The sequence below is a fragment of the Brachyhypopomus gauderio genome, chromosome 18 (assembly GCF_052324685.1).
Source record: "Brachyhypopomus gauderio isolate BG-103 chromosome 18, BGAUD_0.2, whole genome shotgun sequence".
In the NCBI taxonomy this organism is placed as follows: Eukaryota; Metazoa; Chordata; class Actinopteri; order Gymnotiformes; family Hypopomidae; genus Brachyhypopomus; species Brachyhypopomus gauderio.
The window spans coordinates 9,863,849-9,890,257 of record NC_135228.1 but is presented as its reverse complement, the minus strand read 5'-3'; the positions used below and the strand labels follow the sequence as shown (position 1 = coordinate 9,890,257).

Genomic DNA, 26,409 nt, shown 5'->3' with positions numbered 1-26,409 from the left:
TCCTTTTTATCTTTATTTTTTATTTTTTGATTCAACAGTAGAAAAGAACATAAAATTTCAAACAAAGACAATCAAACTAACATAAATACAATAACTACTTGGATTTTCTGTTATTTCCTTAAAACAATTCACACTATTGTAACCAGTTGTACAGACAAAACAACTCTGTGCACTCTGAACCAGAAAGCAATGCAGTAAGCCTCAGTACTGAATATAAACTCAAGATTGGTAAGTGAACTGATTGACAGTGCTGACTTCCTCTAGTGTGACTAATACTTTGCAGAGCCCCATTCATTTTGACCCTGCCCCCCAGCGGTAGGCATGCATTACTACTACTATTGCAACAAACAAAATGAAGAAATAAAATCTCTCAGAAATTGTTGCTGGTTGCAGCTAGGAAAGCAACCAATTTACAGTATAATTACTGGGGGGAAATGCTTGCTCATTTTGCACTAAGCAAAGTTTAGCACTCTGTTAAGAAAGTCAGTTAGCTCAGCAGAAAGAAAGTCAGCAATGTTGAAAATAATGTCCAAACATAACTTTTCTCTGCAGGTTTTCAGCAATAGCACAATTTCATCATTTGCTTTCTTACTACTCTTATTCAGATTTGTAAAGCCTTAGTTGCTAACTTTTACATAATTTTGTCCTTGATTTTCCATGGATTTTCAGTTTGCTTCAGTAACTTCACAAAAAAGAAATAAGGTTGACAAGCAGATATGAATGGCATTTTTAAACCAATCAATGTTCAGGATGACCTGCTGATTTATGATGCCTTTCTACAAGGATTCACACACTCATCTGCTGCTGGTCAAGTGACCAAAAAAAAAAACCAAACATATGAAAAATAGCCTCATTCACAAAGGTATGTGATCACATTGTAGGTTTTCCACAACTGATGGTAGCACAAGATAAAACTGCAAGCTAGCGTTGAATGTCTGAAGTCACTAATATCTAACATGATGGAAACAAAATGTGAGTGCTTCACCGTGACCAAGGCAGCGGTCCCTCTCCAGGAAAACCTTTCAGGAGTTAAATATTCCAAACAATTCCTAGTGTTTTGTAGGTAAACATGGTTTTGAAAACATATATCTGAACTGTAATAATGAATGCACCATTTTCCTTATTTATCTTAATTTGCATTTGAATTTGTTGAATGACATCAACAGAAGCCCTCCTGTGATTTCTCAACTAAACGTCTGTAACCCTGAACTAGTTTCTACATTGACTAAGTTGCTAATGTATCCTTTCCTGGGAGAAGAACTACAGAACTCTTTAAAGCGTAATGCAGGTAATGTATTTGAAAGGTAAGGCATGAGGATTCCATGTTTTGCTTATCTTCTCTTTTTTTTCAACTCTTAACTAATGACCTCTTCCTGCCCCGAACAATTATCTTAACCAACCTTCTTAACTGAGGGATGTAATGTTAGAGCGGCCACCAGGGGGCACCACAATCCGCCTTCCAGCTGGCCTGATGGGGGCTTCTTCAGGACCTGTGCAGAGGGAGACAAAGTTGAGAGAAAGAATGTGCAGAAAGTGAGGTATGATTAAGAGTGCAGGAATCAAAGAATTTCACAAAGTTTGTCTTGAGATGTCCCTTGAATGGTATTTGATGAATAAATAAAAACATTTATCACAACATTCCATAGGCACATTTACACACCTATCCATCTGTTAGTGTTGAAGAAAATTCTGTTCTACCCAGTTAAAATGTAAATACCACATGCTTCATAAGGTAGCAGTAAAACAAATTTTAAATCCTTTATATATTTTTTTATAACCTATACTAGAAAGAATCATATTTCTTGTGTTTCTGTGTAAACATGATCTTTGATGTTTTATTGTTTTATGTTGTTAAATTAATATGAAAGTGATCAATTTCCAATCACACTCTTTTTTAATTACTTTCCCCATCACCTTTTCTTCAGGCGTGAATCTTAGGATGTTTTACATTGTTTCTATGTAGTTAAAATGTGGTCATTTGCAGTCTAAGCAGGTGAATATCTTAGGAAATGTTTAACTGGTAAAGACACTTTTACATATGGTCTTTGCATTAACCCATAGTGATGGTCTAATAGCATGGGTGGAGAGAAAGATGAAGAATATTACGAAGGGCCTGTCCTGCAAGATAATGTTGCATCCCATCACTTCAGTTCTCAGTGTGTTGCAGTGAAGCCAGACTTAAGCTTACAAAGTGATGCAATATAAACAGCACACGAGTCTTCACTGGCCTTGGTGATGGGAAATAAGCTCTCTACCCTCCCTACTTAAGAGATGGGGGGATGAATACTTTCCAATCTAGATCACTATCCACTATAAGTGCATCACGCATAAACCATTCTCATAAAACGCTGTTTATACCCATCCACTCTGACAGGTTACTTTAGTTTTTAACAGGCTGCAGATGCTCAGTTTAAGGGTATTTGTTCCCATGCATAGTTAAGTATAGGCACATGCATTTGGGAAGTAATTCTGATTACTCTTCATCAAGTAGGACTTGGTCTAATTAAAGCCAAAGTTTGGGGGCAGATGACTGACTGCAAATTGTATGAAAAGGGCTAATAATTTTTTTCAGTAAGAGTCAAGGTGATTATTCTAAAAACATCCTAAAGTAAAAGGGTATACATGTAGGATCAGGCTCTACAGTTTATAGGGAACGTCTTAGGCTATGTAAACACACTGGGCTAATAGAGAAATCTTTAAAACACAAAACTACTTATTATAGATAACACTACAAATGTTACTACTAGAGGTGAAATATATCCAGGAGCTCTACACAAGGCAAAACAAGTTTATTTGCAAAGCTTGTTTCACACACTGAGGTATTTCAAAATGGTTATAGGAAAAATGGGAAACAGAGCAACAAGGTAAAAGAGGTTATCTTAAAGGAATAACATAAATTAGACATGTAGGCAAAAAGATAAAAGGAATACATCTTAATAAAAATGCACAATTACTCAAATAGAGCTAAATTGTATAACTATGTATGTAGAAATATGTAGCTCTGTACTTATTTTATAATGACACAATTTATCTGACAAGAAACTATAATTAGATCCTATTTGCAAATCATGATTAAGACCTTATTGATTTATGTTTGGAATTCAGCATCTATAATTTATGTGTAGCATAAACTGCTAATTGTATATATTTATCTGTTTTGTTAAGTTTAGTGGTTTGATAGTTAACATTTGAAGAGAAACAGCAAAGCTCAGGATTACCTGCTAGGGTGAATCCTGACTGGTGGAGGTTCCTGACGGGGGCCTTGGTGGGAGAGCTTCGGTTAGAGGCAGAGGGGGTGCCCCCCCTGGACATGGGGGTGAAGTCTGAGACTGGTCCATCGTACATGCCCCGGGGGACTGCCCTTAACACAGCCAGCTGCAGAAAGAAGACATGATGGAATTTCTGCATTTATATTTGCTGTAGCAAAACTCAGCAGGAGCTCCCCCAAAATGAAATTTTAAATGCTGTTTTCTTAACAACAGCACCTAAAACAAGCTCTGATGGCCTGCAAACTAAGCAGAGCAGAAAAAAAACTTGAAGGGCAGACAAGGCAGTCATAAAATAACCCCACCATAACTTGTAGACAGGAAGCTAGCTTTTCCCTCAGGAATCTAGTTTGAATTAACTTGCTGAATTACTAGCAGTACAGATTTGTTACTGCTAGTGTCACATCTGTACTGTTAATTCATAGTCCATGCCTGAGTGTATAATTTACCAAGTAGACCACAACAGCAAATAAATAAATAAAGATCTGAGGCTACTATTCATGGCCTCTTTTGTTGTGCAGCTGTTACAGCCTTAATGAAAAATAACTCTTTGTGCAATACATGATGGGTGGAATCAAGGCAAGTGACAAAATGTCACTGTGTTGACACAAATTGCACATTCACTGCATTACTGAAACACGATACTGTTCCTGAAGCTGCAGCAATTCTCAACAATGCTCACTTGCCACATCACCCATCGAAGAAATTCTTCCTACTGTTTAATTACTCCTTTTAGAACTACCTGACCAGTTTATCTTCCACTACTGCACAGTAAAAACAGGGCATCCATTATGAACACAAAGGAGGTGCCTTGACCCTCTTCTCTCACAGCTGTGTTCAGCTAAACTGACAGTAGTGGAGTTGCTAGCATGACGTCCACTGGTTTTAATTACTGCAGCTGACTATATCTTGAAGAAAAATGGTGTAAGTGTGGGCAGCATGCCAGATAAAAATCCAATTACAAAACAGAGCTGTGAAGGCAACTGCTTGGCACCATGGTCCTTTGCTGGACTACATCACTGCCAAAAACATAGCCCCTTTATATTCTTTGTAGCTTCAGCATTTTTTGTGTCTGAGTTTGGTTAATACATTTTTATCTTTCAATCAGTACAATACAAAACACATCTGCTATAAAATGTCAAAGAATCAGCTAAAAAAACTGTTCCAAGTCCAGCTGCAGTTTCTGTACCAGGAACGGTTGACAATCACATCATTTCAGCCAAGAGGCTCGGACCAAAATGGAACCTACCACTCAGGAATTAATAAACTAATCACAGTCAAAGCACAAAGTGGCCTCGGTCACCAGCTGTGCTACAAAGCTGACGAATATGCACTGGCATCCAACCATAAGAAAACCTGGTCTTCTAGACAACTAATTTCTAGACAACTAAGTTCAACCATTGAGCATCAACATGTGCTGTGGGATTAAATCATAGAAAGAACCTCTGTCATCGTAGTAGTGCAAGAACAAACTAATTCCTGCACTCAGCAGTGTTAGGTCTGTGGCCAGTAGCGTGGGCACACCTGTTTCCTGGCTTTGACACGCTTGTAGGCGAAATCTGGGAAAGGCGAGCAAGGGATGAAGCGGCCAGATCCGGAGGTGGCTTGCAGCTTCCCATCTTCCAGGATGATTTTGCCCTGGCACACCACCATCATGGGGGCTCCACGGAGCTCCATGCCCTCGAACACATTATACTCTGCAGCCTGGGGAGGGACAGAAGAAGATAAATCCAATCAGCAAGATGAGGTAAGGAAGCCTCCATGGTCGCAGAGAGTGCAGTTCAAGTCAGAGCTTAAAGTTATGGGCTTACAGTCACTCAAAGCTCATTATCAAAACCATCAGGTTCCTCTGACATCGACTGAGTAATTGAATGATTAATTGCTTGTTGTGGACACAAAGCACTTTTACGTTCACTGAGACCTCCAGATTCTATGAAAGTGGAAACCTTTTACTTGCCCAGTCCTTCCACAGCTTCCCCTGCTAATAAAATGCTAGCTAAGTTTCATAATGGAGAGATACCATTGAAAAGATATAATCCAACCTGTTTGAGCATCAGCACTTTTGACTGATTTGTCAGAAGCCTAAATTTAGTTACTGACTTACAGTTTGCACACTTCAATCGTTAATTGTAAGTCACCTCGTTAGCCAACTAGCTTGCTAACTAATCTTTTTTGTAAAGTAGCCAATAAATGAAATATTACTCTGACTGGGATTTCTATGGCTTCGTATATATGATCCTTTCACGATCTACAGTTCATTAATAACTTAGCTATATCATCCTATGAAACTTAGCTCTCCCTATTTCTCAAAAGAATGTGTCAAAAACACTGTATAATGGGTCCGATTTCCAGGGACCACACACAGTATCATTATGTTAAAAATGTATGTTGTTCTGTAGAACTTATGCTACAAATGCAGCAAATGCCTGATGTTTGGTGAAAAAGACCACATTGAGACTCTGCCCTCCTAACTATATTCCCCACCTACTACTAGGGTCAGGGTAGATCTAGTTTTCACCCCCCACCCCAAACCGCAACTCAGTGTCTCTTACATTCCATACCATGGGGGGTAATGAAGGCTGGAGAACCCCCACAGAACTTCAGCCTGAGCCGTATGTCATGAAGCTTACAGTAGGCTACACTAGCAGTAGGATGCATTTCAACAAAGTCAGAACAAGAGTTCCCTGCATTTCCTCAGCTCCTTTGGGACTGACCTCATCTATGGAATTTACACCTGACACGAATGATGAACAGATGCTATGAAACTTTCACATGCACAAAAATGCTCTCTGCAACACATGTCAGATACATTAGAGGGTAACCCAACAGGACATGTACAACAAATTAATGTAACACTGACTCTATTCTTGGGGTCCATACTATTGCAACATGTGTTGGATTCTATAACAAAGGATCTCCACATATATTTAAGGTCCTGGAACAAATGTGGTCATAGTTAAAGCCAAGTACTGCAATTTCTACAGCCAAATTCTGGTGTGGAAATTGAATTTTGAGGACTTTTAAGATATGTTAGATACACTGGGCACAATATTAAATTAAAAGGCATTTGTTGAATACAGTCAAAGATAATAGCTATACATCTTTTCCTATGCCAATAATAATTATTCAGTATTTAAACTGACATAATTGGTTATTAAAATAAATGTTTGAGCTCCCAGATCAAAACTACACTAGCCACAGTGTAAATTTAAACCTGAATTGCACAGCTAAATAGCTAAGATTCTGGGATGCCAGTGTAATAAGCACAAAATTGATCTGATATCTTTACTTTCATGGATCTTCTACTACAACTTTGTGTATTTTCCAAATTTAAAAGTAACATGGTAGTGTATCAGTTACTCCTGAGCAATTTCCCACAAGGATTTATTCGAATATCCTCTGTACAAACAGCACAAGAACTAAATCTGCTCTGAATACAAACAGCAGTGTAATTCCTCTTTACTGATGTACTCATAAAATGCTTGGCATTTATTTTTTCTGCATTAACTGAGGGGGAATGATGGAAGAAGAGGAAATGGAGGAAAATAGCAGAGAGAAAAGAAGTGAGTGACTTGGGAATGAGACCATGGCTACACCCTAATTAACAGCATGTGAGGAGAGAAGAGTGAAGAAAGCAGAGGGATATAGCTGATCCTAGACACCCTTCCCATCTTTATTCATCTGTTTTACACCATCTATCCATCCTGTTCTCACAGTCGTCTACTGGACATGGAAATCCCAGCAGCTGACATTACACAGCCAGATCCAGCGACGGCAAAAACATTCCTCCTTCTCCCGCCCTCCATGTGCTTTTTCTTTCTCTCTCAGTCTCTCTTTCTATCTCTCTCTCATTATCTTCCTTTCTTTCTCTCTCTTGCTATCCGATATCTCCTTTCCTCTCACACAACGCTACCATTAATAAGTTTTTTTTTCCTTTTTTCCAATATTTTATCCCTCTCTCCTCAAACAAGTAGGCTATTCTGCTCAAGACTTTCATTCTGCAGCTCTCTCTCTCTCTCTCTCTCTCTCTCTCTCTCACCAATCCCCTTTCCACTATTTCACGTTCTTCACCATTTCAAAATCCATGGAAATTTGAAAGAACCCACGTCCTGTTATTGTCTGTGAAGTTCTTTGCACACGACACTCTTGTATTGGGACAACAGGAGATCACCAAAAAAAAAAAAAAAAAGCAAAAAGCACTGCCCAGGATTATGTCATAGCCAAGCCCCCCTGTGTGTAACTGCAAACAGTGTGAAGTTTCAGAAATCTGTTGTTTACATTTAAAAAAACAAGAGGGCATTGTCTATGCCTGCATTCCCATGTGTTACTAATCCAATAGAGATTCCTTTGCTGCTCTCAATTCGACTGGCACTATTTAACATAAAAGTGGCTGAAAAGCTGGAATACATTCTTCTGAAATTTCATCCCCTGCCTCAAATCTCCCTTTTCTCTGATCAACTTTCAGTGCACAGTTCAAACTGGTTGCTATGACTTCTACAACCCACTGTAACTGCAGGTGACCAATAAAATCCCCATAAGACAGCATGATGAGAGACACTTAGTGACATTTGACTGGCTTGTAAGTCAAAGAAAGCCTGGAATGCAGGTTTTCCCATGCGTTGGACACTTCATGTTTCTTTTCAATGGTGAGCAGTTAGGAGTGCTCCTTATGAGGACGAAGTGCATCCATCACATGCTCGATTAATACCAACCCTCCACAGAGACCTCAATTTCCTCTTAGAAGAACCAGGAGGTCAGTGGAAGCTTGCCAGGACTGCCTCAATGCTTCTCTCACTCTGTTGCTAGAAAGCTCCCTGTCCCCTTCTGGCTATGTCTGATCTTTCCGGTCTCTTCCAAATGCAAATTGCAAAAAATTGCAGGCTATCCACTCTGTTGCCGTCCGGTTGTCTTACCGAGTTGTGTGTCTTTGCTGTGATTGTCCTGACTACATCCGGATCCCAGATGACCAGGTCACTGTCAGAGCCGACGGCTATCCGACCCTTGCGTGGGTACAGGTTCAGGATCTTAGCTGCATTAGTGCTTGTTACAGCCACAAACATGTTCTCATCCATCTTACCAGTAACCTGAAACAAAGAAAAGAATTTGCTTCATCAACAAAACTGAACAAAAAAATCATGTATGCTGGAAATAATAATGTTTGAGACACATCTGTAGCAAATTATTCCTTATTATTATTATTATTATTCCTAGAAGAATGACCCATGCTTAAATTAGAAATATTTTACATTGCATGTATTTACAATTGTATGCATGTAACACAACACATAACATAGGCAAATTAAATCTTTTTTTTTAGGTTCTCCATTTCTCTCACTAGCAATCTCACTGTAGGACTGTCAACTAATTATGCACATGTTTCTACTCTAGACATATTATTTCAAAAGTTTCTCTCTCTTTCACTCTCTCTCTCACACACACATTCTACCTCTGACCAGATGACTTAATTCCATCAGTGTAAACAAAACCTGGGGTTAAACAAAAGCATAGAGCTGATATGATTTTTAAAATCAATTAATAGTATAAAGTGAAAGGTAAAACAAATCATTTTGATTATAGATGGCTACGAAGGTGAAATATTGAATAATGGGAACTGTAAGAATTATGACTTGTTATAGCTTGTTATATTATGACTTGTTATAGCTGTATAAGTTGCAAATGGAGCTTTCAAGAGAGACATATCCACACAGATCCCTATTCAAGATAGAATATGGAATTTACATTCCCCTGTTACTGAAGTGTTTTGTTAAATTAATGATCAAACAAACAGAGAAATAGCTAAATAAATGAACATTTGGAGCACATCTGGTCTCAACGTGATGGTTGCACCAATAGAACAGAAGAGTCATAGTTGTTGTCAAGAATCAGCTTAAGGGCCTTACCACAGCCTTGTCCCAGATGAGGGACATTCTCTCCTCTACTCCATTCACTCCTTCAGGGATCTGGGTGAAATCGTCCTTCCCAATGGCCTTCTGAGCCACACTGAATGTGCAGTGGGCACTGCCTGTCACATTCAGATCACCACTGGCAAAGGATTACAGAGTAATCTATTAACACACTGAGATCAAAACCACACAAATCCTCTTGGTGACATTCTGTACTGTAGTATTGCATTGACGAATTGTGTAATGTAGAGGTTATATCCAAAATTCTTGGCATGCCTTTAAGCTAGTCTGGAATTTGGAGGGTTGCTGGCAGGGAATGAGTTAAAAACTAAGGATATAATTAACCACTATTCTAGCTATGACACTGGCCTTCCTGAAACACAGGAAACACACTTTAAAAGCCACTGTGTTTCCAAGCCTATTATTTTTGGCTTTAACCAAGGGCCTTTCCAAGTACATACAGTATGAGAAGTACTGTATGTCTCCTATACCCAAAGTAGGCTGTGATCGCGCCCCTGTGTAGCTGCACATATGGTAGTAGTGATACTTTGGTAGCTGTGATCTGTGCTCCAATGGTGACTTAGCAGAAAGTCACACGATTTACTACCAGAACAGATTAAATCAAGAGCTGCTGTTTTATTTCTAAATCCCCTTTTTATGACATGTAGTGTATCTTCACTTTTCTGAAGTCTAGATGGTACACGTCACATAATGATGTTCTCTGTTGACATTAATAATGACATGCAAATACAATATGGTGAAAACATAAAAATTTTGCATAAAGTCAATCTAAATTATTTAAATTTGATCTGGTTAAATCATTCGTTTGAAATTATATTAGTCAGCATGATCATGCAATTCAATATCAGTACTTTGAATCAGTGAATCAATACATGAATCTTGATGAGATGGATGCAAGTGCTGTGGCTCAGTTTCTTGCGAGTGGCAGGCCACTTTACATTATGCAAATCATGTCAAATTTAGTTGAATGTAATTGGTTGATTCCTATCACCTGGCCAACAGTGTGTTCAGGTAATCCGGAGTGGTAGGGTCTGGGCTGAGAGGTGGGGATGTCACATAAGAGGCAGCCTTGGCCCAGTTCTTACTCCAGTAGTGAGTCCCATCTGTACCCAGGCTAGCTGTGATTGGCTCACCAAACACCACATTACCTATGGACGAAGTCCAAAAGCAAATTAGCATGTCAAGCTGTTTGGGCTTTGAAAATGTTCACATTGACATGCAATGCTGAGAAAACTAAGTGTCTTGTCAAACAAATGTATCTGGTGAATAACAAAGTTTCACACACGTATAAATACAAGGAATATCTTAGTTAAAGGCTAATGAAGCGAACAGATGTTCACCTGCAGTTACAGTATCTGGTAAAACACACAGCCGGTTAGGCTAATGGTTTGGCGTGCAATCCAGGTCTCCACTGATAAATTAGCCAGAGTCTGAGATTTGAGTCCAACATATGGCAGTGAAAAACATGTCACTACATCAACAACTCACCCACTGCTTTGGATTTGTTCATATATATCATTCTACCCACCATATTGGATCACCTTAAGTTCAAAAAATCCTGATGAATGTCAGATGTGATTCCCAAAGCTAGCAGGACGAAGCATCGTGTCATTATTGATGGAGCCCACTTTTTCAGCTATAGCCATCTCATAAATCTTTATCATGGCTGGAGAGCTTAAGTAAATGTACAGCTTCATGCTTGGATATAACAAGTATCTTCCCAACCCTTAAGCAATGAACAGGGCTGCTACCTATTTTAACACTCACTTATGTTCTCTCACTGTGCAGTTGACCTTCTTTTGCAGCATTCTCCCTTTGGCTATGTACTAGAGCTTTGGAGGAGAACCACAGCTGACAACAAGGGTGGTGAATGTGAAACGTGTGTTTATGTAAGTGGTTACGCCAAGTGTTCTTGCCATGACTTTAGTGCATTACTGAATTGGCTCAACACTTACCCAATCTATTTTTAATTGCTCCTCTAGAGTAGACGTGATGAACATTTAATTTGGCTTTGACTGCACATTACAATCTGGATATAGTTCTAGAAATTGTGAGAACTACTTGTGTTAGATTGAGTAGTATTATTTGACAAATATGTATGACCAGTCTGATTAGGGCTTGTGCCAGTAAGCATCTGAAAGAAACATGATGAGGATATAGGGATAAGCTTGTATCACATCAGTGGCTGTATACTAATGTTCACCAATATGTCAACATGGTGATGTCCACGGTACCTTTTTTTCTGGCCTGTGAGATGATGTCAGCTGCACTTTTGCTCATTACACGCGTCACATAGAGGGGACAGTTGGTCTGACTGGCAATGGTGACGGCGCGGAACACCGCCTCAGCTTCCAACTACACACACACACACACACACACACACACACACACACACACACACACACACACACACACACACACACACACACACACACAACCAAAACTACACTTATGAGTGTTTCTACAATTACTATCTTTTTCAAGCAAATAACATTACCAGCTAAATACGATGCACACTCTCATTCACTGGCCCACTATGAACTGAATAGTTTTATATGTTTGACACAGTCCCTTCTTGCTTTGAAACAGCACCCATATCATAACCAGACATCCATCTGTATCCATCTATCGAGACTGGCTGCCTGCAGTATGCTGCACTAGAAGACCTAGTCTGGAAGAAATCACTGATAAATAGATGCCAGATCAGATTTTCTTGGTGTTATGAATGAATTGGAGTGAATTAGACAAACCCTCTTACAGATAGTTATTGTTATACTGTATTATTTTCTAGTGAACATGCTAACATAATTCCAAGGAACAGCAGACCTATAATGACTTCATAACACAACATATAATTTGCATAAATAGATTCTAAAATCACTACACAGAGCTTAGATGTTTAGATGATTTGTTTAATTTCTTTTGATCAAAATAAGGAATATTGAAAACTACTGTTCTAGTTATTAGTAGAGCAAACAGAAACATGTGCTCTTAATTATAGTAATCCACCTACAATCCAGACAGACTGTCTCAGCATTTAGTGTGGCCTGTTTAATGGCTTTCATATTTGGTATGTGAGACTCTTCACACCAGACCTTAAACCAAGTGTGACAGGCTGTAGCACAATGAAACAGCTAGACTGCTTAAGATCAGTGCAAGCTGTACTTCTCCATACATTCTGAAGACTCACCTCTTCTGGTCGGCTGAGGACGTGCCCCTCTGGCCCAGTAATGCCCATCCCCAGCATGCGAGCCTGCTCCTGTGGACACACACAGTCAGACACAGTTTCATAAAGTCACAGGGACAGAAGTGACAATTTACAAATGAGTTCCAGGGCTGAGACATATCCAGTCCTTCACCAAGAGCTAAATGCCCAAACAGAGCCAGAATTAGTGTTAGTATAAAATAGGTTTGTATGGAATCACAGGCAACCCAAACTGTATTCATTTAACCTTCCTTGTCATTTAGATGTTTTCTTTGAGTGTTCATTACATAGTGCAACACTGTTATCTTTAATTTGAGGTTAACTTTACAACATTCAATGTTAGTTGTTACGTGTCCACTGCATGTTGACGGGCTTAACAATGGCAAAATATCCAGCTAAACCGAGAACTCTAGGGCAACAGATAACAAAAGCATTACATTCAGTAAGCAACTGTTTCAAGAACATATCAAGAGTTCTGGGTCTTATGGACAGAAGAGGTGAAGATTATTCTGTAATCTCAAAGCATCTTGAACTCTTTGTGCCTTCATTTTAAACTACACTTTACTGGCCAGGGGCGTTTAATGGTAGTTAAAACCTTTAGTATTATTTGGAATAAAGAGAAATGGAAGACTTGGCATGAACAAGATCACACAAAATCACACAGTCAAGGTCCAGTCAATGACAAGACATGATCCAGACAGTGAGATGTTATGCTGAAAGGACCTAGGAGTGTCATTTAATCCATCATCTATACAAAATAACTGCCCTGAAATGCCCTGTGCTCACCCACAGACAAAAACCAGAGGAGTTAAAAACATTGAGGTGTTTAGGAGGTTTCTCCTGTTCTCAAGAATAGTCAACCAAAAATAAAGCTATGGGTACTATGCTATAATAAGGATAGTATACTAACATCTTAAAAAGGACGAAGGAGCTTTTTGTACCTTTGAGCTGTGTTTTTATTTGTCTAGCTATGAAATATAAGGCAGGCTTGACAGAGTGCTAAAGGATAAAGTTTGTGTCTGTAAGTATATGCACTCGTCTGCCCATACCTCAGCAATGATCTCTCCATTTTCTGCATGGACCTGCACAATGCCTCCCATTTCTCCAAGGAAAGTGAAGATCTCATAGAGCTGCATGAAGATGAAAGAAACATAAGCCTGGTCCCTAAGTGGCCTCCCTTATACATACAACCCTACCCACGCAAGCACCAGAAGCACACACACATACACACGCAGACACACACTTCTGGAGGCAAAGATTTACATGATGTAATCCTCACATTTCTTTCCTAAAATATACACACATCTTAGGAGAGAATGAGAACACATTAATCAGCATGAATCACTAGCTGATCACCAGATGCAACTTTGTCCAGACTGCTAGGCACTTCTAAACAATTACACAAACACTACCATGTTTTCACTCAAAAGCTTCACAATTAAGTGTTTTACATACTTCACATGTGTGAGTGTGAGGTTTATGCTTCTGATTAAGGACTTAAGACTTTTTTACCACAAGTTTCCATTCCTTTGGCCAATTTACCTCACTGTTGCTCATCTGATAAAGATCTTTGTAAGCCATGTAGACCTGGAAGGAATTGACTCCTGGGAGATGGATGGAGACAGAGTGAGTCAGAAAAAAAAGAAAAAATGAAGAATATTAAATGACACAGTCTGTGCTGACTGCCTTATGGGTTCAGTACATTTTCATCAAGTATTAATAATATTTATATATTTATAAGTAGACCGCCACACTCATCCCATCCCTGCTAAGCTCTCACCTTTTTCCTTCAGCAGAACCTCCACTTCCTGCTTAACGCTGTCGTTCCAATGCGTGACATCCACGTGGAGTGAGTAGTCGCAGCACGCCTTCTCATCCGCCCACTCCCTCCAGCGCTCAAATGCCTCCACAAGGCTGCAGCCAGGGTCGGGGATCACATGGTCGACTTCAGACAAACACCACAATGGGCAACAGGGAGAAAGATGGATGAGAGGGTGGCTGTGAATGATGACACTCATTCTCAATCTGGCTAACAACAGTTTAGCCATAGTGCCATGGTGACATTAACATGACCGCTGGTTTCCATTGTTACCAGCAATCATCTGAATTCAAAAACTCACAGAGTGAGCGTGATGCATTATCTGTTGCGTTATCTAAAGGTTGACACTGAATATTATGCTAATGACATTATGCTACAAGCACATTCTTCCACCTACATTCACTGCTCACTAATGAAGTCCTCATGCCTTATAGGTGCATTTATAGCTAATGACTAGCCCATCCCCTGCCTGTAAGTACACCTACAACATGATTCTACTAAAGTGCATCCTGGTTTTTTTCATATTTGGTCGAAGGGTCTATTCCCTAAAATGTTTCATTACAGATTGCTGATATGTGATTAGATGTGTATACCATTCATTATCAGCTAGTGCACATCTTATGCCAAACAGATAAAAGAGGCCCATCCTCCTTATGAACAAAACATTTAAGCATAAGTCTTAAAGGTCTTAAATTCACCTTCACAACTGAATCTGAACTGAAAGACTTCCATCAAGTGAAACCTATTCCAGCTAAGGTCCTCCCAGTCTTACACAGCAATGTTGCCTCAGATTAACCCGGTCTATACATCTCAGTGTAATTTAGCACTCATTATCTCCAGGAACACAAAAGCACAGAGCAGAGAAAGACATTGCTTGTCAGCAGAATAACAGACCTAGCTTTCCCTGAGGTGAGTGCATTAAGCAGTCAGTGGTTCATCAGTGCTCCAGCAAAGCAGTTACAGAGAGAGAGAGAGAGAGAGAGAGAGAGAGAGAGAGAGAGAGAGAGAGAGAGAGAGAGAGAGAGAGAGAGAATGTTGTTGTACCAGCTGCTGCTTCTGTTTCTATGGTCTGTAGAGACTCTCGTAGTGCTGCTGGAGTTCCACGGGACTAGTGTTTCATAGTGGGTCTCCCTTGGCTCTCACGTGAGCGTTGTGTGGTCTGCTGTACCACTGCGTGCTTCATGCCATTTGAGACCACTTTACCATAGTAAGCATTCCCTCCACCCCCATACATTTTACAGCCAGTGACTTATCCCTGGGTCCCTTAGCTCACCTCATCACCTTGAGTCACACTGTGAGAACCCTGGTTGCCTATTAAAAGCAAGGATGACCTTGCTCTGCAGGAGTGATGGTCAAAAAGAAGCTAAAAGGTCCACTTAATCTGAAAAGCCCCTCACACTAAAGGCCCTTTGTACCCATTTTCAAATTAAACTACCATGGTAAAACATTCAAAAACCTCAAGAATTGGTAAGATATTAACATATTCTGTCGCTATTTGTCCTCTTGCATGTCCTCTTACCAATCATGGTGGTTCCACCTGCCAGTGCTGCTTTTGTGCCCTGTGCAAAGTCGTCCACAGTAGTGGTTCCTCGATAAGGCATCTGGAAGTGGGTGTGGATGTCTATCCCCCCAGGGATCACCATCTTCCCGTTCGCCTCGATCGTCTTTACCCCCCCTGGGACTATCAGGTTATCCCCAATTTGCCTGTTGATCAGAGGGAGATATGACCTTAAGGAAAGGGTCTGCTCAAACATGGTCTCCTTTTGCAGACGTCACTACTTCACACAGACAGCAGGACTCATAGCTGAACTGTACTTCAGGAAAAAAACTTTTGTTACAGGCAAAGAAATAGCAAGAATGAAATGACTGACACATTTCGATGCAGTGCCTGTCTGGAAAGGTCATGTAGCATTTCAATTTCTGCTATGGTACCGTGACTAAATAAATACAAATGTATTTGGATGCTGGATTATTATTCAGCATGACAAATAATTAGCAAAAACATCAGCATGAGCTGGGTGAAAAGGCTACAATATAAACTCCATCTAAATTATTTGTAATCACTTAGCACAGTAGGTATGGCCTATATAGGAGTGTCTGTGACTATTCCATTTGTAGTTGGAGTGACTTTCTTGCATTATGAATCACTGTTTATTTCATTCTTGGCTAAAAAATGGTGAACAGATCTGCACTGATCCTCTGAGGCAAATAAGGGAACTTTAGTCAGCTGAGTACCTAGAAAGTGAGCATGTGGTTAGGAGTGAGCTTCCATTAGGACTGAAGAATGCAAGTGCTGTGTTTGGACAGAGGCCACAGGGGAGGATGTGAAAACTAGGGCTGGAGCCAAAAGCCTAGATTTGTGTCCCAGGAAATGCATGTGCCTGTATGTGTGTGCCTTTATGTGGGGTGGGGGAGTGTGTGTTCTGGTATCCAGCTTACTTAATGAGTCCGTCTTCCATGTAGATATCAGCGTAGAAAGACTGGTCATCATTCACAATCCTGCCTCCCTTGATCAGAAGCCTGTCGCTCTGAAAGCACAGAAGGAGGACATATGAGCCACATGTCATTTCACTGTGACAGTCTTAGATGCATATTTCAAAACATTCTCGCTGCTCTTTCTGGAAAACCATAGCCAACAGCTGGAAGAGAAAAGATAAAAAAGAATGCTTTCTGTGACAAACATAATTTAAGGGACATGACTAACTGATATGAATCAACAGAGACGAAGTCGATGTCCTCAATAACCCACATTTATCAGCTGAGACAACTTGATGTCATATCATTTAGTGACACTATGCCTCCCATAATTAGTGGCATCATAGCAAGCTATGCAAACCACTGTCACATCTTCCAACAGTCAGCAACAGCCGCTAGATTGTTACCAACATCTCTCTATCAGACACACCATCTCGTCGGCACTGCAGAAGGCATGGATTCTTCTTTTTTTCACACAGAACTTTGCCTTTGTGCCATGCAGAGGCACTGAATCACAAGGGCTGCGTTCTTGGCAGAGGGACAGAACGTTACAATGACTCAGAGGGTTGAAGGACAGCCAAAGAACCCCGCACACCTCACATCCAACACACACTCCATCTCTGAATAAGTGTAGGCTAAATAATAAAAATAAATTATATATATATATATATATATATATATATATATATATATATATATATATATATATATATATTTGTGAAGCCTGACAGTTGAGTCAAGAGATGCTTGGGAATTAGACACAAGCTCTCTAAGAAGTCAAGTGTTCTTTACAGTAATATAAGTATTGCAGTGCTGGGGACTTCATATTTTAAACCCTGATGCTTCCTTTCTCCTCCCTGACAGCACTAGTCTCACCCACACCACATTTCTCAAGCTTTGTGCCTCAATACCAGCTTTTGAACAATCTTGAACTATCTGCACATCTGTCATCTGCACTAGAAATGTATACGGAAAGGCTTATACTCTATGTAACAGTATGAACACACGCTGTGTAAAATATTGGTTGCATTCATTTGTTGAGCACCAATGAGGCAGATCTGGAGAATATGATGATCAAGATGTTTAAAAGCTATGATTAGCTGCTTTGGAGCTGCTCTGCACTGAACTGTTTAATATCATACAATTTTTAGAAGTGTTAGCAAATGTTTGCATGAAACATCATGATGAAATTAACAAACTTCTAGTGTATTGAAAATAAGTATAAATATTTTGCGTGGTAAAAACAGCCTGTACATACACCATAGCAAGGCTGCCCCCACTCAGATCACCTGAAATGGCCATTGGCCAATTACTCATTGATGTCACAGGGCGAAAGGCAGGGTGTTGCCGGGTTTTTGCCGCAGCAGGCGGGTGAGCATGCGTGCCACCAGTGCCGGTTGTGAAGCAGTAGTGGTGCAGTTCCATAAAGCCTGCGCTGCCCTCTCTGACCTGCAGGGGCAGTTGCAGTTACAGGGACATGGAGCCCTGGATCAATACCTTCCATCACTGCCCAGTAAAGGACTTAGGTACTACTGCTTGGGTTACAGTATGATCAAGGACAGCCATGCTATCAATGGACTAAAGGCTTTCAGCCCTTTTGTATGGCACACATTGTGGACTATAACAGACTATAAGTAGGTGGTCAATTTGTTTAGACACTACAGGTTAATCGAAGTTCATTTCAAAACACTTGGGGAAATCCAGTCTGGTTAGCTTTCACACGACAAGTAGAGGTGGAGCTACTCGGTTTCCCAGCCTACAGGTTTATAGTGTTGTGCATGTAATTAGACCATGTTCACTGGTACAAATTATTTTTGTTTAACATTTTTTTTTCATCTTAAAAGGTATTTTTACAGCAGTGCTATAAAAAATATGACCACATTTACAATATCAGCCAAATTTGCCATTTTTAGACATAGCTACTTTTCTTTTTCATACCCCATTTGCTGCACATTACTGCAAGAGGATATTAACTGGTATCTCAATAACTTGTGTCAACACATTCCTGCCTAATTGTTTGAACACTGACACAAAGTACCACACGAGGGCATGTCCAAAAGGCATGCTATTTTCATGCATTTTCAAAAGTGCCGTGTTGATTGATCCTCAATCATATTACTAGTCTCACACAGTCTATGCATGGTTTCTCCTTTACGCACTTTACGTAAGCTGGTGGAGTCTCATTACATATAAGCAGCAAATTTATTATATTGTTGAGCCATGTAATAAGGGATGTCTGTTCTATGATTGTTAGTAATCAAATCCATTTACTGACACATAGTGCCATAACTATGTTTGTCAAGGACATTATTTCATAATCGACTCCAATTGCTACATATTTCCCTGGAAATGACTACGGTAACATTATAATTTTGGACATTCACAGGCCTTGAAACTCAATCACATTTTAAATAAATCATTTTAACTGTGAAGTAAAAATATGGTATCAATAATCCAGAGATATGGTGACCTATTTCCTTCATGTATCATGAGTATATCCATTCAAGCTTTCACGGTGAAAATGCATAGGTAGTTTTCAGACAACACTGAAGAAAACACAGTGGACACAATTTGGTGACACTTCACATTTGCAGTTGTATTTCTTAAACCACTTTTCAGATCACTTATTGGGTCCCAACATTTTTAACAAACAATTTATAAATGTCAGAATGTTTCTGACAGGTACTTATCACTAATTTTCACATTGCTCTGCTTTGGATAGAACTGCAGGTCCCCCGTAAATCAACACACCTGCCGAGGGAACTTGTATTTCAATGGACCAGCACAGGTCTTACAGACAGAATCATGACCTTTTCAATAACCTAATCAGATTACTTGCCTCAATCCAATGTGTTCATTTTCTTATAAAACAGCTCTTAGAAAACCTCTTGGAATTTTTATGTTGTATATATTCCCAGTTATGACACAAGGCAGCTTCCTTAAGATCGCTTTCCAACCAGTCATGTGCCAAGCTGAAGGCTAGCATCACCACAGAATGATACTGTACTTGATCTCAATTTTACATTCAAAATCAACAGACTTGATATTATATTATTTTCCCTTGTTTGTGGACTGGAATGTTCTATTCAATAATTTATGCAATATGCAAAGGACAAACGAGACTCATGGGACAATAAAGGGAAGATAAAGGACACATGTCCTTTTATGCAGAGATTGTACAGAAATCAAGCAGAGCGTCTGTTTTCCACATTGATGAAGCACAGGCAAACAGGAAGGCCGCACAGGGGGAAATCTCTCAGACATGGACAAAAGATTCCTTTCATTGTCTTTCTGCACGGAAGGCTTGTGGTAGTTAAGAGTGAAAAGGCTTCCAGTATACAGTAGTGTGGATTAAAGAATGTCATCACTACGAAAATCATGTTTCAGCACATTTCACCTGCATGCAATTCATTGTGCCAGATGAAGAAATTGAATAAAATCAATTGAGAAACACCCTAACTGGCATGTAACTGGTATCAGCTAATAACGTTAATGGCAGAGCTGGTATTGATGTTCTCAAATAGTTTAAGTGGCTACCTTAAGTTGTTTTGCTTTTAAGTGATTACAGCATGAATTTCATTGTGCTTTTCGTAGGCCAACTGTGGAATGAGCATGTTCAACACAGTGAATTGATTCACATAGACATTAAAAGAATAAGAGAGAGATAAATGTTGAGCAGAGGATGCCTAATCTGAGATCAGATTTCTCATATTCTTTACACACCTTTAACGCTTTAAAAATCAACAGTCCAGAATCAACTGTTCTACTAATATAAATCTCTGAGGATGTTTGTAAACTGTTCACAAACATAACTCTACAGGAAGATCAAGAGTAACCTAAACCTGTGAAGGTAACTTTCTCAACATCTGCGGTGGAATTAACTGAAACAGTTTGGTAAATTGTTTGGGTCTAATGTAAAACACGTAGCCTACAGTTCAACAGATACTAACGATCTGTCTGGACTCTGAATGCGAACAGTGGTGTCGTTTGTACAAAATGAAGAAAGGAAAAAAATCGCATAATTCTGAGCCAAGAGGACATGACCGGTGGTATTAGCTGTGCTAGCCCCGCTCGTAAGTTAGGGCGGGATGATGGAAGAAAACCAACGCGGCATGAAAGCCAGTACAGCAACCTTGTTGCTTAGTGACCAAAATATTTACCATACACTCATGGTAAATACTCAAACTCTTTTTTTTTCTTTTTTCGCCGGCATAGCAGTTGACACAAAGGAACATATCAATCTAAATAAGTTGCACTAACTCGATACTATGCACCAGGGACAAAATATCCGTTTCCTACAACGGAGGCAGTGTGGTTGCCATGGTAGCTAAAGCTGTGGTTACTATGACTTGCCCATCTATTCAGTAAACCATTACGTCTGAAAGGATCAAGATATGCCTTTTCCGACTGATCCTAGATCAGCCCTAAAACCTGCCAATGAATTATCAGGCAACTAACTATGGTGATCTAATTAAACCCCCCAAATCTGGTATTTAGTTGTAGTTACTGTTGACATTTAATTGCAGGCAGCCTAGGAGCAAAGCGCGCAAAATACCCCCCAATCAACCTTCAAAAATCAACATGTAAAAACATGGAGCGTGTTTCAGGTCAACATCCACCCGCACGTCTATTTCCATCGTCACGTTTAGTCTCCATGGTGAATGAATGTTGGTCAGGGTGGTGCAGGAGCACAGCTGCCTGTCTCGCTCGCCCTCAGCACCCCTCAGACAGATGGTTTGCAGTCTCCAACCCCGTTTTCTGCTCTGCCAGAATGGGCAAATAGTCTTCCCCGCGTCTGGTAGGTCCCGTCAGTCCTACCCACATGTACGTCTGGAGAAAATTATTGATGACACGAGCAGCGCACCAAACACTGAGCTACTGCGAGTGGGGAGACGGGAAAAACGCAAACCACACCTAGAAATCTGACCATACCCTCATTCTGCCTCTACACACACGAAGCTTCTGTAGACTAGAACAAGCGAAAAACAGCTGCCTCACCCGCCAGCAAAGCCAGCCATTAAAATACACACTTATGTCATTACACTGTAGGCTATAAACTACATCGCACTAGCCAGAGATTACGCCCCAGCATCCTAAAAGCAATTTGCATGGTACGGAACAGAACAAAGAACCGTTATACAGCAGCTGGAGGAAAACCAACAAAAGCCTCCGCATTAAAATAAATGTGCTGATAATTCTCGTAATGTTCTTAATTCATATATTTTAGGACAATGCCTTTACGTCCGTTTGCTTCTTTGTAGCAGGGGAATACCGGCGTTTGCCAGTTATCAGCCTTTATGGGCGTGTATTTCTGTTGCTGCAGTCCATAAACCGAGATTCAGATTTTTTGAACATACACTTGAATAAAACAGCCGATTAATGTTTCGACTTTTAACAATATATATCGACCATGAATGCATTATGCTGCTTACTTTTCTGCACCTTTGTAAAAAGGTTATATAGCCTACCTTATTTATTCGGCAATTGACATTTTAAAACTGTAAACAAATGCAAAAACGAAACATCGGGGTAATATTAACAAGTGTATCATGCAAAATATTCAATTATATGTACACAGACCTCCACAATGGTGCAATTTAGCTTTAAGAAAACGCCTCATTTCTGCTTCTCTGTCGCTATGGGAGCCTGTCATGCCGTCCCATGCTGCAGATTAAATCTTGTCTAACAAAAGCATTCCCATGACTGAGATATCTTTCTGTAGTTCATCGATAGTGCATTTACGCGCCTCTGTTTAAGATTTTACTAAAACACAGACAACAAAAGAGCTGCGTTGCAAAGATTCGTTTTTCGACAAAGAAAATATATCTACTTACTGTGATCTTTGGAATATTCTTTTTGCCTTGGTAGGACATGATTTATGCGTCGTGGATGTGGACGTTATTCCAAGGGTTTTATTTGGACTGTTTTTTTGCTGTGCTCAATCTGCAGCTGGTGCAAAACAGGGGAATTGACCTGTATGTTGTAGCTGCACACACTGGAGTGGACCGTGTATTCGCAGTAAGAGCATTACACCACGGGCTCCTCCCTCGTCGTCCGACGATTCATCCCACAAGAGGACGCTCTAGCCATTTTCTCTTCATTTATTATTATTTTATTCTTTTATATATTAATGTTTTATTTGTGTTTTCTTAAAGCATCCAGCGGGAGTTAGCAAAATTAGCAAAAAGATTGCTGTACTTAAGGCTTACTACTTAACTATGCCTCGCTTGTTATCCAAATCTATTTTTATTTTTGTTCAATTTTCATAACATTTGGCAAACACTAGCATATAGCAATGCCACAAGTTTTAGGCGGGCAACAAACACGCAGTACATACTTATAAAACACAAAATACAGTCACGACAGGACAGACAATATGTAGGCTACGTATTTTTCTAATATAGTAATTTTAAAATCTATTATTCTTTAAACAATTTAGCTAATTTTGTTGTAGACAGAAGTCATGGTAGGGTACATTTTTATATTACATTTTTATAGTTTTGGATTAAGGCAATATTAAATTTCATTGTTCATGACTTATTAGACTATAAGAAAAACTAACAAACATGAACAGGAATGGGAGTAGGAATAATTAAGAAATAGTCAGTTTTGTTTTAATAATTAACAATATTTAAACATAATTTACTGAATTTAAAGAACTTGTAGAATATTGACTACACAGGCTGTGAATAAAAACAAAGAGGATGCAGTCTGGCTCAGGGAACAGCTGCTCAGCCCCTTCCTGCCATGTGCCTCTGTCGTCCACGCCCCCTTTATAGCCTCCTCCACCCCCCACCCCACCAGCCACCCCCCCCCCACACACACACACACATATGCACTCACATGCACACACAAACACATATGCACACACACATATGCACACACATATGCACACACACACACATGCACACACACACACACACACACACACACACACACACACACACACACACACACACACACACACACACACACACACACACACACACCTCACATCGCTAATTTCAGTTTGAATAACTAATGTCTGAGATACCGAGTAAGTCCACAACAAGCCAGTGTGTCACCGTAAGCACTTGCCAAGTGTTGCCACCCTGTCCTGGATTACATTAGCTGACCTCAGTCATGTCAACACATGCACCATGTACATACAAAAGCAAACCCACACACACAAACACACACACACACACACACACACACAAGAAGGGGACACAATAGCGCGAGCTCTGGCAACTTTCAGGACCTCGCCCATTAGCTCATGAATTACCAATGTTCTGCAGCAGTCTGTGAGTTGTTGCCAATATACTAATGATATTGATTTGTAATCTTCCGTAGTAGCAAAAAAATTTACAATGTTCATTAGGACAAGCATATTTCACGTCTTTCATGTTACTTTTTTCAAAACATATGATATGAACAATAACAATCAAATAACATTAAGAAATCTGATCACATATGTAAATACTGTAAAAAGTAAAAACTAATGCTTCTAAAAAATATATGCTTCTTTTCTTATCTATTCTATCTATTGTATTGTATCTATTTTATCTATTGTAGATCAATTCGTCTCCATAATATATAGGACAGAGTTCTTCATTATCATAGTGCACCTTGTCCTGCTTTCCTCCTGATTTTGCAGACTATTTTAATCTGGATTGTAATGGTATGATCTATCCACAGGGGGGCACTCTCCTACCTAAGTGGTTTTTATGTTCAGCCAGAGAAGTGGTGACTGCCCTCACTAGTTTTTTCCCCAGGCACCAATTTGCCCTTTGAACATTATGTTGAACCAAACTGCGAAAGTGATTCTAGGTCATTTAAAATCAATTTTAACTGAACAGCACTACTGTCATTTTCTCATTCAAAATACTGCTTGTATTTGTCTTTATCCTTACCATAGAATGCTAATTTTGCTAATTGCTGCTTCACCTCTGGGGAAAACACCAGCAGTAAATCAATCATGTCATTCAAGTCATGCGCCACAACAACCATCTTGTTTGGCTGAGCAGTCATTTAAAATCTAATTGAAGTCTTTTCAGTGCAATTTATTTATTGGATGAACAGTGTTCTGCAAGCACTTCTTACACTTGCATTTAGACACACACACACACACACACACACACACACACACACACACACACACACACACACACACACACTTTGCAGTAACGCGTTATTAGAGCTTTACATTTCACATAATCTTTTTGATGAAAATACAAACTACGTTTGAAAACAAGTCAGTTTGTGTTTTACATGTTCCACTAACTGAAGTCACCCAGTGAAAAACTCAATAAAGAGTCTGAAAGTTTGAAAACAGCTCTCTCACTGTGGGAGAATTAGAGAAATGAAGCTGGTAGCAACATTATTTTAGTAGCATTTTACTGGTAATTTAACCCATAATCTGTTATCATGGCCATACTCTACCAACTTTACCATGTGAGACACAGGTACTACTAAAGCTGCAATTAGTTATTATTAATTTAACTACAAAGGATTAACATTAATAATTAAAGAGAAAGAAAACAGCAGCAGGTTGCTGATGATGACACAATGAGTTTAGTTTTGACATAGATTTTTGTATGATACTTTTTATTTGTTTATTTTATTTGTTTTATTGGGGGATTTGAACGCTGGAGGGGATGATTTTGAAAGGAAGACTGTGAGTAGGCCCTTTTCGAGATCACTTACTGACATCAAGAAATATGATGACACAAATTAGCTTCTTTTGGGTACGCTAATTAAAACTCATTCAAACTATATTTGCTGCTCAACAGCCTGCGAATGTGTAAAAACATGACTTGATGAAATTCCTGGCTCTAACACCGATCTTCAACATCACAAGTCACTAGACATGTATCAGATCATGATAATGAGTGTTTGACTGACGTTAAACTTTCCTTGCAACACACTTATAATGTGTCCGACGTGATGTTAGATTCCGTAGCATCACCTTTCTCATTACATTTCCCTATCTAAACATTTATTTAGCTAAATCTAAGGGACACATCACGCAGACATATTAAGGTCTACCATGCAATAGCTTGTATTGCATTGCAAAAATTCAGTCAACGAATTCTCTCAATCAGAAATCTCCCCAACAGGTATACAACGTCAGGGTCGTCGTTATTGGCTGAAGAAAGGTTTATCAGGTGAGTTTATGAAAAAAGTATAAAATATGTTGGGACATCTCGCTTACCTTTACGTCGTTGCCGCTTTGAAGTGCCTCCCTGTCAGCGGTGTCTTTAATTTCTTTCGTTTGTTTTGCTGTGTTTGGGGGTGAACATTTCCTGTCGTTAGTTGGACTCCTCGCCTCGCTCACTGCGTCTCCTTTATTTTGCGTTCTCGGAGTTCTCGACCCTCGCTGACCGACACTCAAAGCATCAAAGTCGATGGTTTTACTCTCATACGCTCCTTCAACGTTGCAGAATAGCCCTCCTTGTTTTTGCCTGGGTATTTGATCCGCTGTCCCCGGCCGAGCAAGATAAACCGGTAGGTCATCGTCCCTGTTCAAAGTGTGTCTACGTTCAGCCATGCTGCGCAGCGAGGGGTTGGAAGAGAAGAGAAAGAACTGAGTCAGTGCGAGCGCACTGGGGACTAAACAGCAGTGGAAACCCAAAACCCGAGGTGGCAGTGTGGTCCTGGATCCCCACGGAGCATCAAAGCGCACCTCACGTGTCGCTCCAGTCAGTCAGAGATAATAAGATCGGATATTAAATAGCCTAC

At 39.8% G+C, this 26,409-nt stretch overlaps 1 protein-coding gene across 2 annotated transcripts; it reads right to left on the bottom strand.

The window, feature by feature from the left end:
- Window positions 1–26,233, bottom strand: dpysl3 (dihydropyrimidinase like 3). Of its 2 annotated transcripts, none has more exons than XM_076979777.1 (14): window positions 25,883–26,233; window positions 16,654–16,742; window positions 15,734–15,918; window positions 14,176–14,340; window positions 13,938–13,999; window positions 13,445–13,525; window positions 12,381–12,449; window positions 11,425–11,545; window positions 10,182–10,338; window positions 9,167–9,308; window positions 8,180–8,350; window positions 4,791–4,970; window positions 3,219–3,375; window positions 1–1,490 (listed from the first exon to the last, which is right to left on the bottom strand). In XM_076979777.1, exons 1-14 carry the CDS (start codon window positions 26,216–26,218, stop codon window positions 1,405–1,407), a joined length of 2,001 nt encoding a protein of 666 aa, XP_076835892.1. In that variant the 5' UTR covers window positions 26,219–26,233; the 3' UTR covers window positions 1–1,404. The 2 variants fall into 2 exon arrangements, with proteins under 2 accessions (XP_076835892.1, XP_076835891.1); XM_076979776.1 differs by lacking the exon at window positions 25,883–26,233 and adding an exon at window positions 22,524–22,712.
- Between the last annotated feature and the right edge of the window lie 176 nt (window positions 26,234–26,409).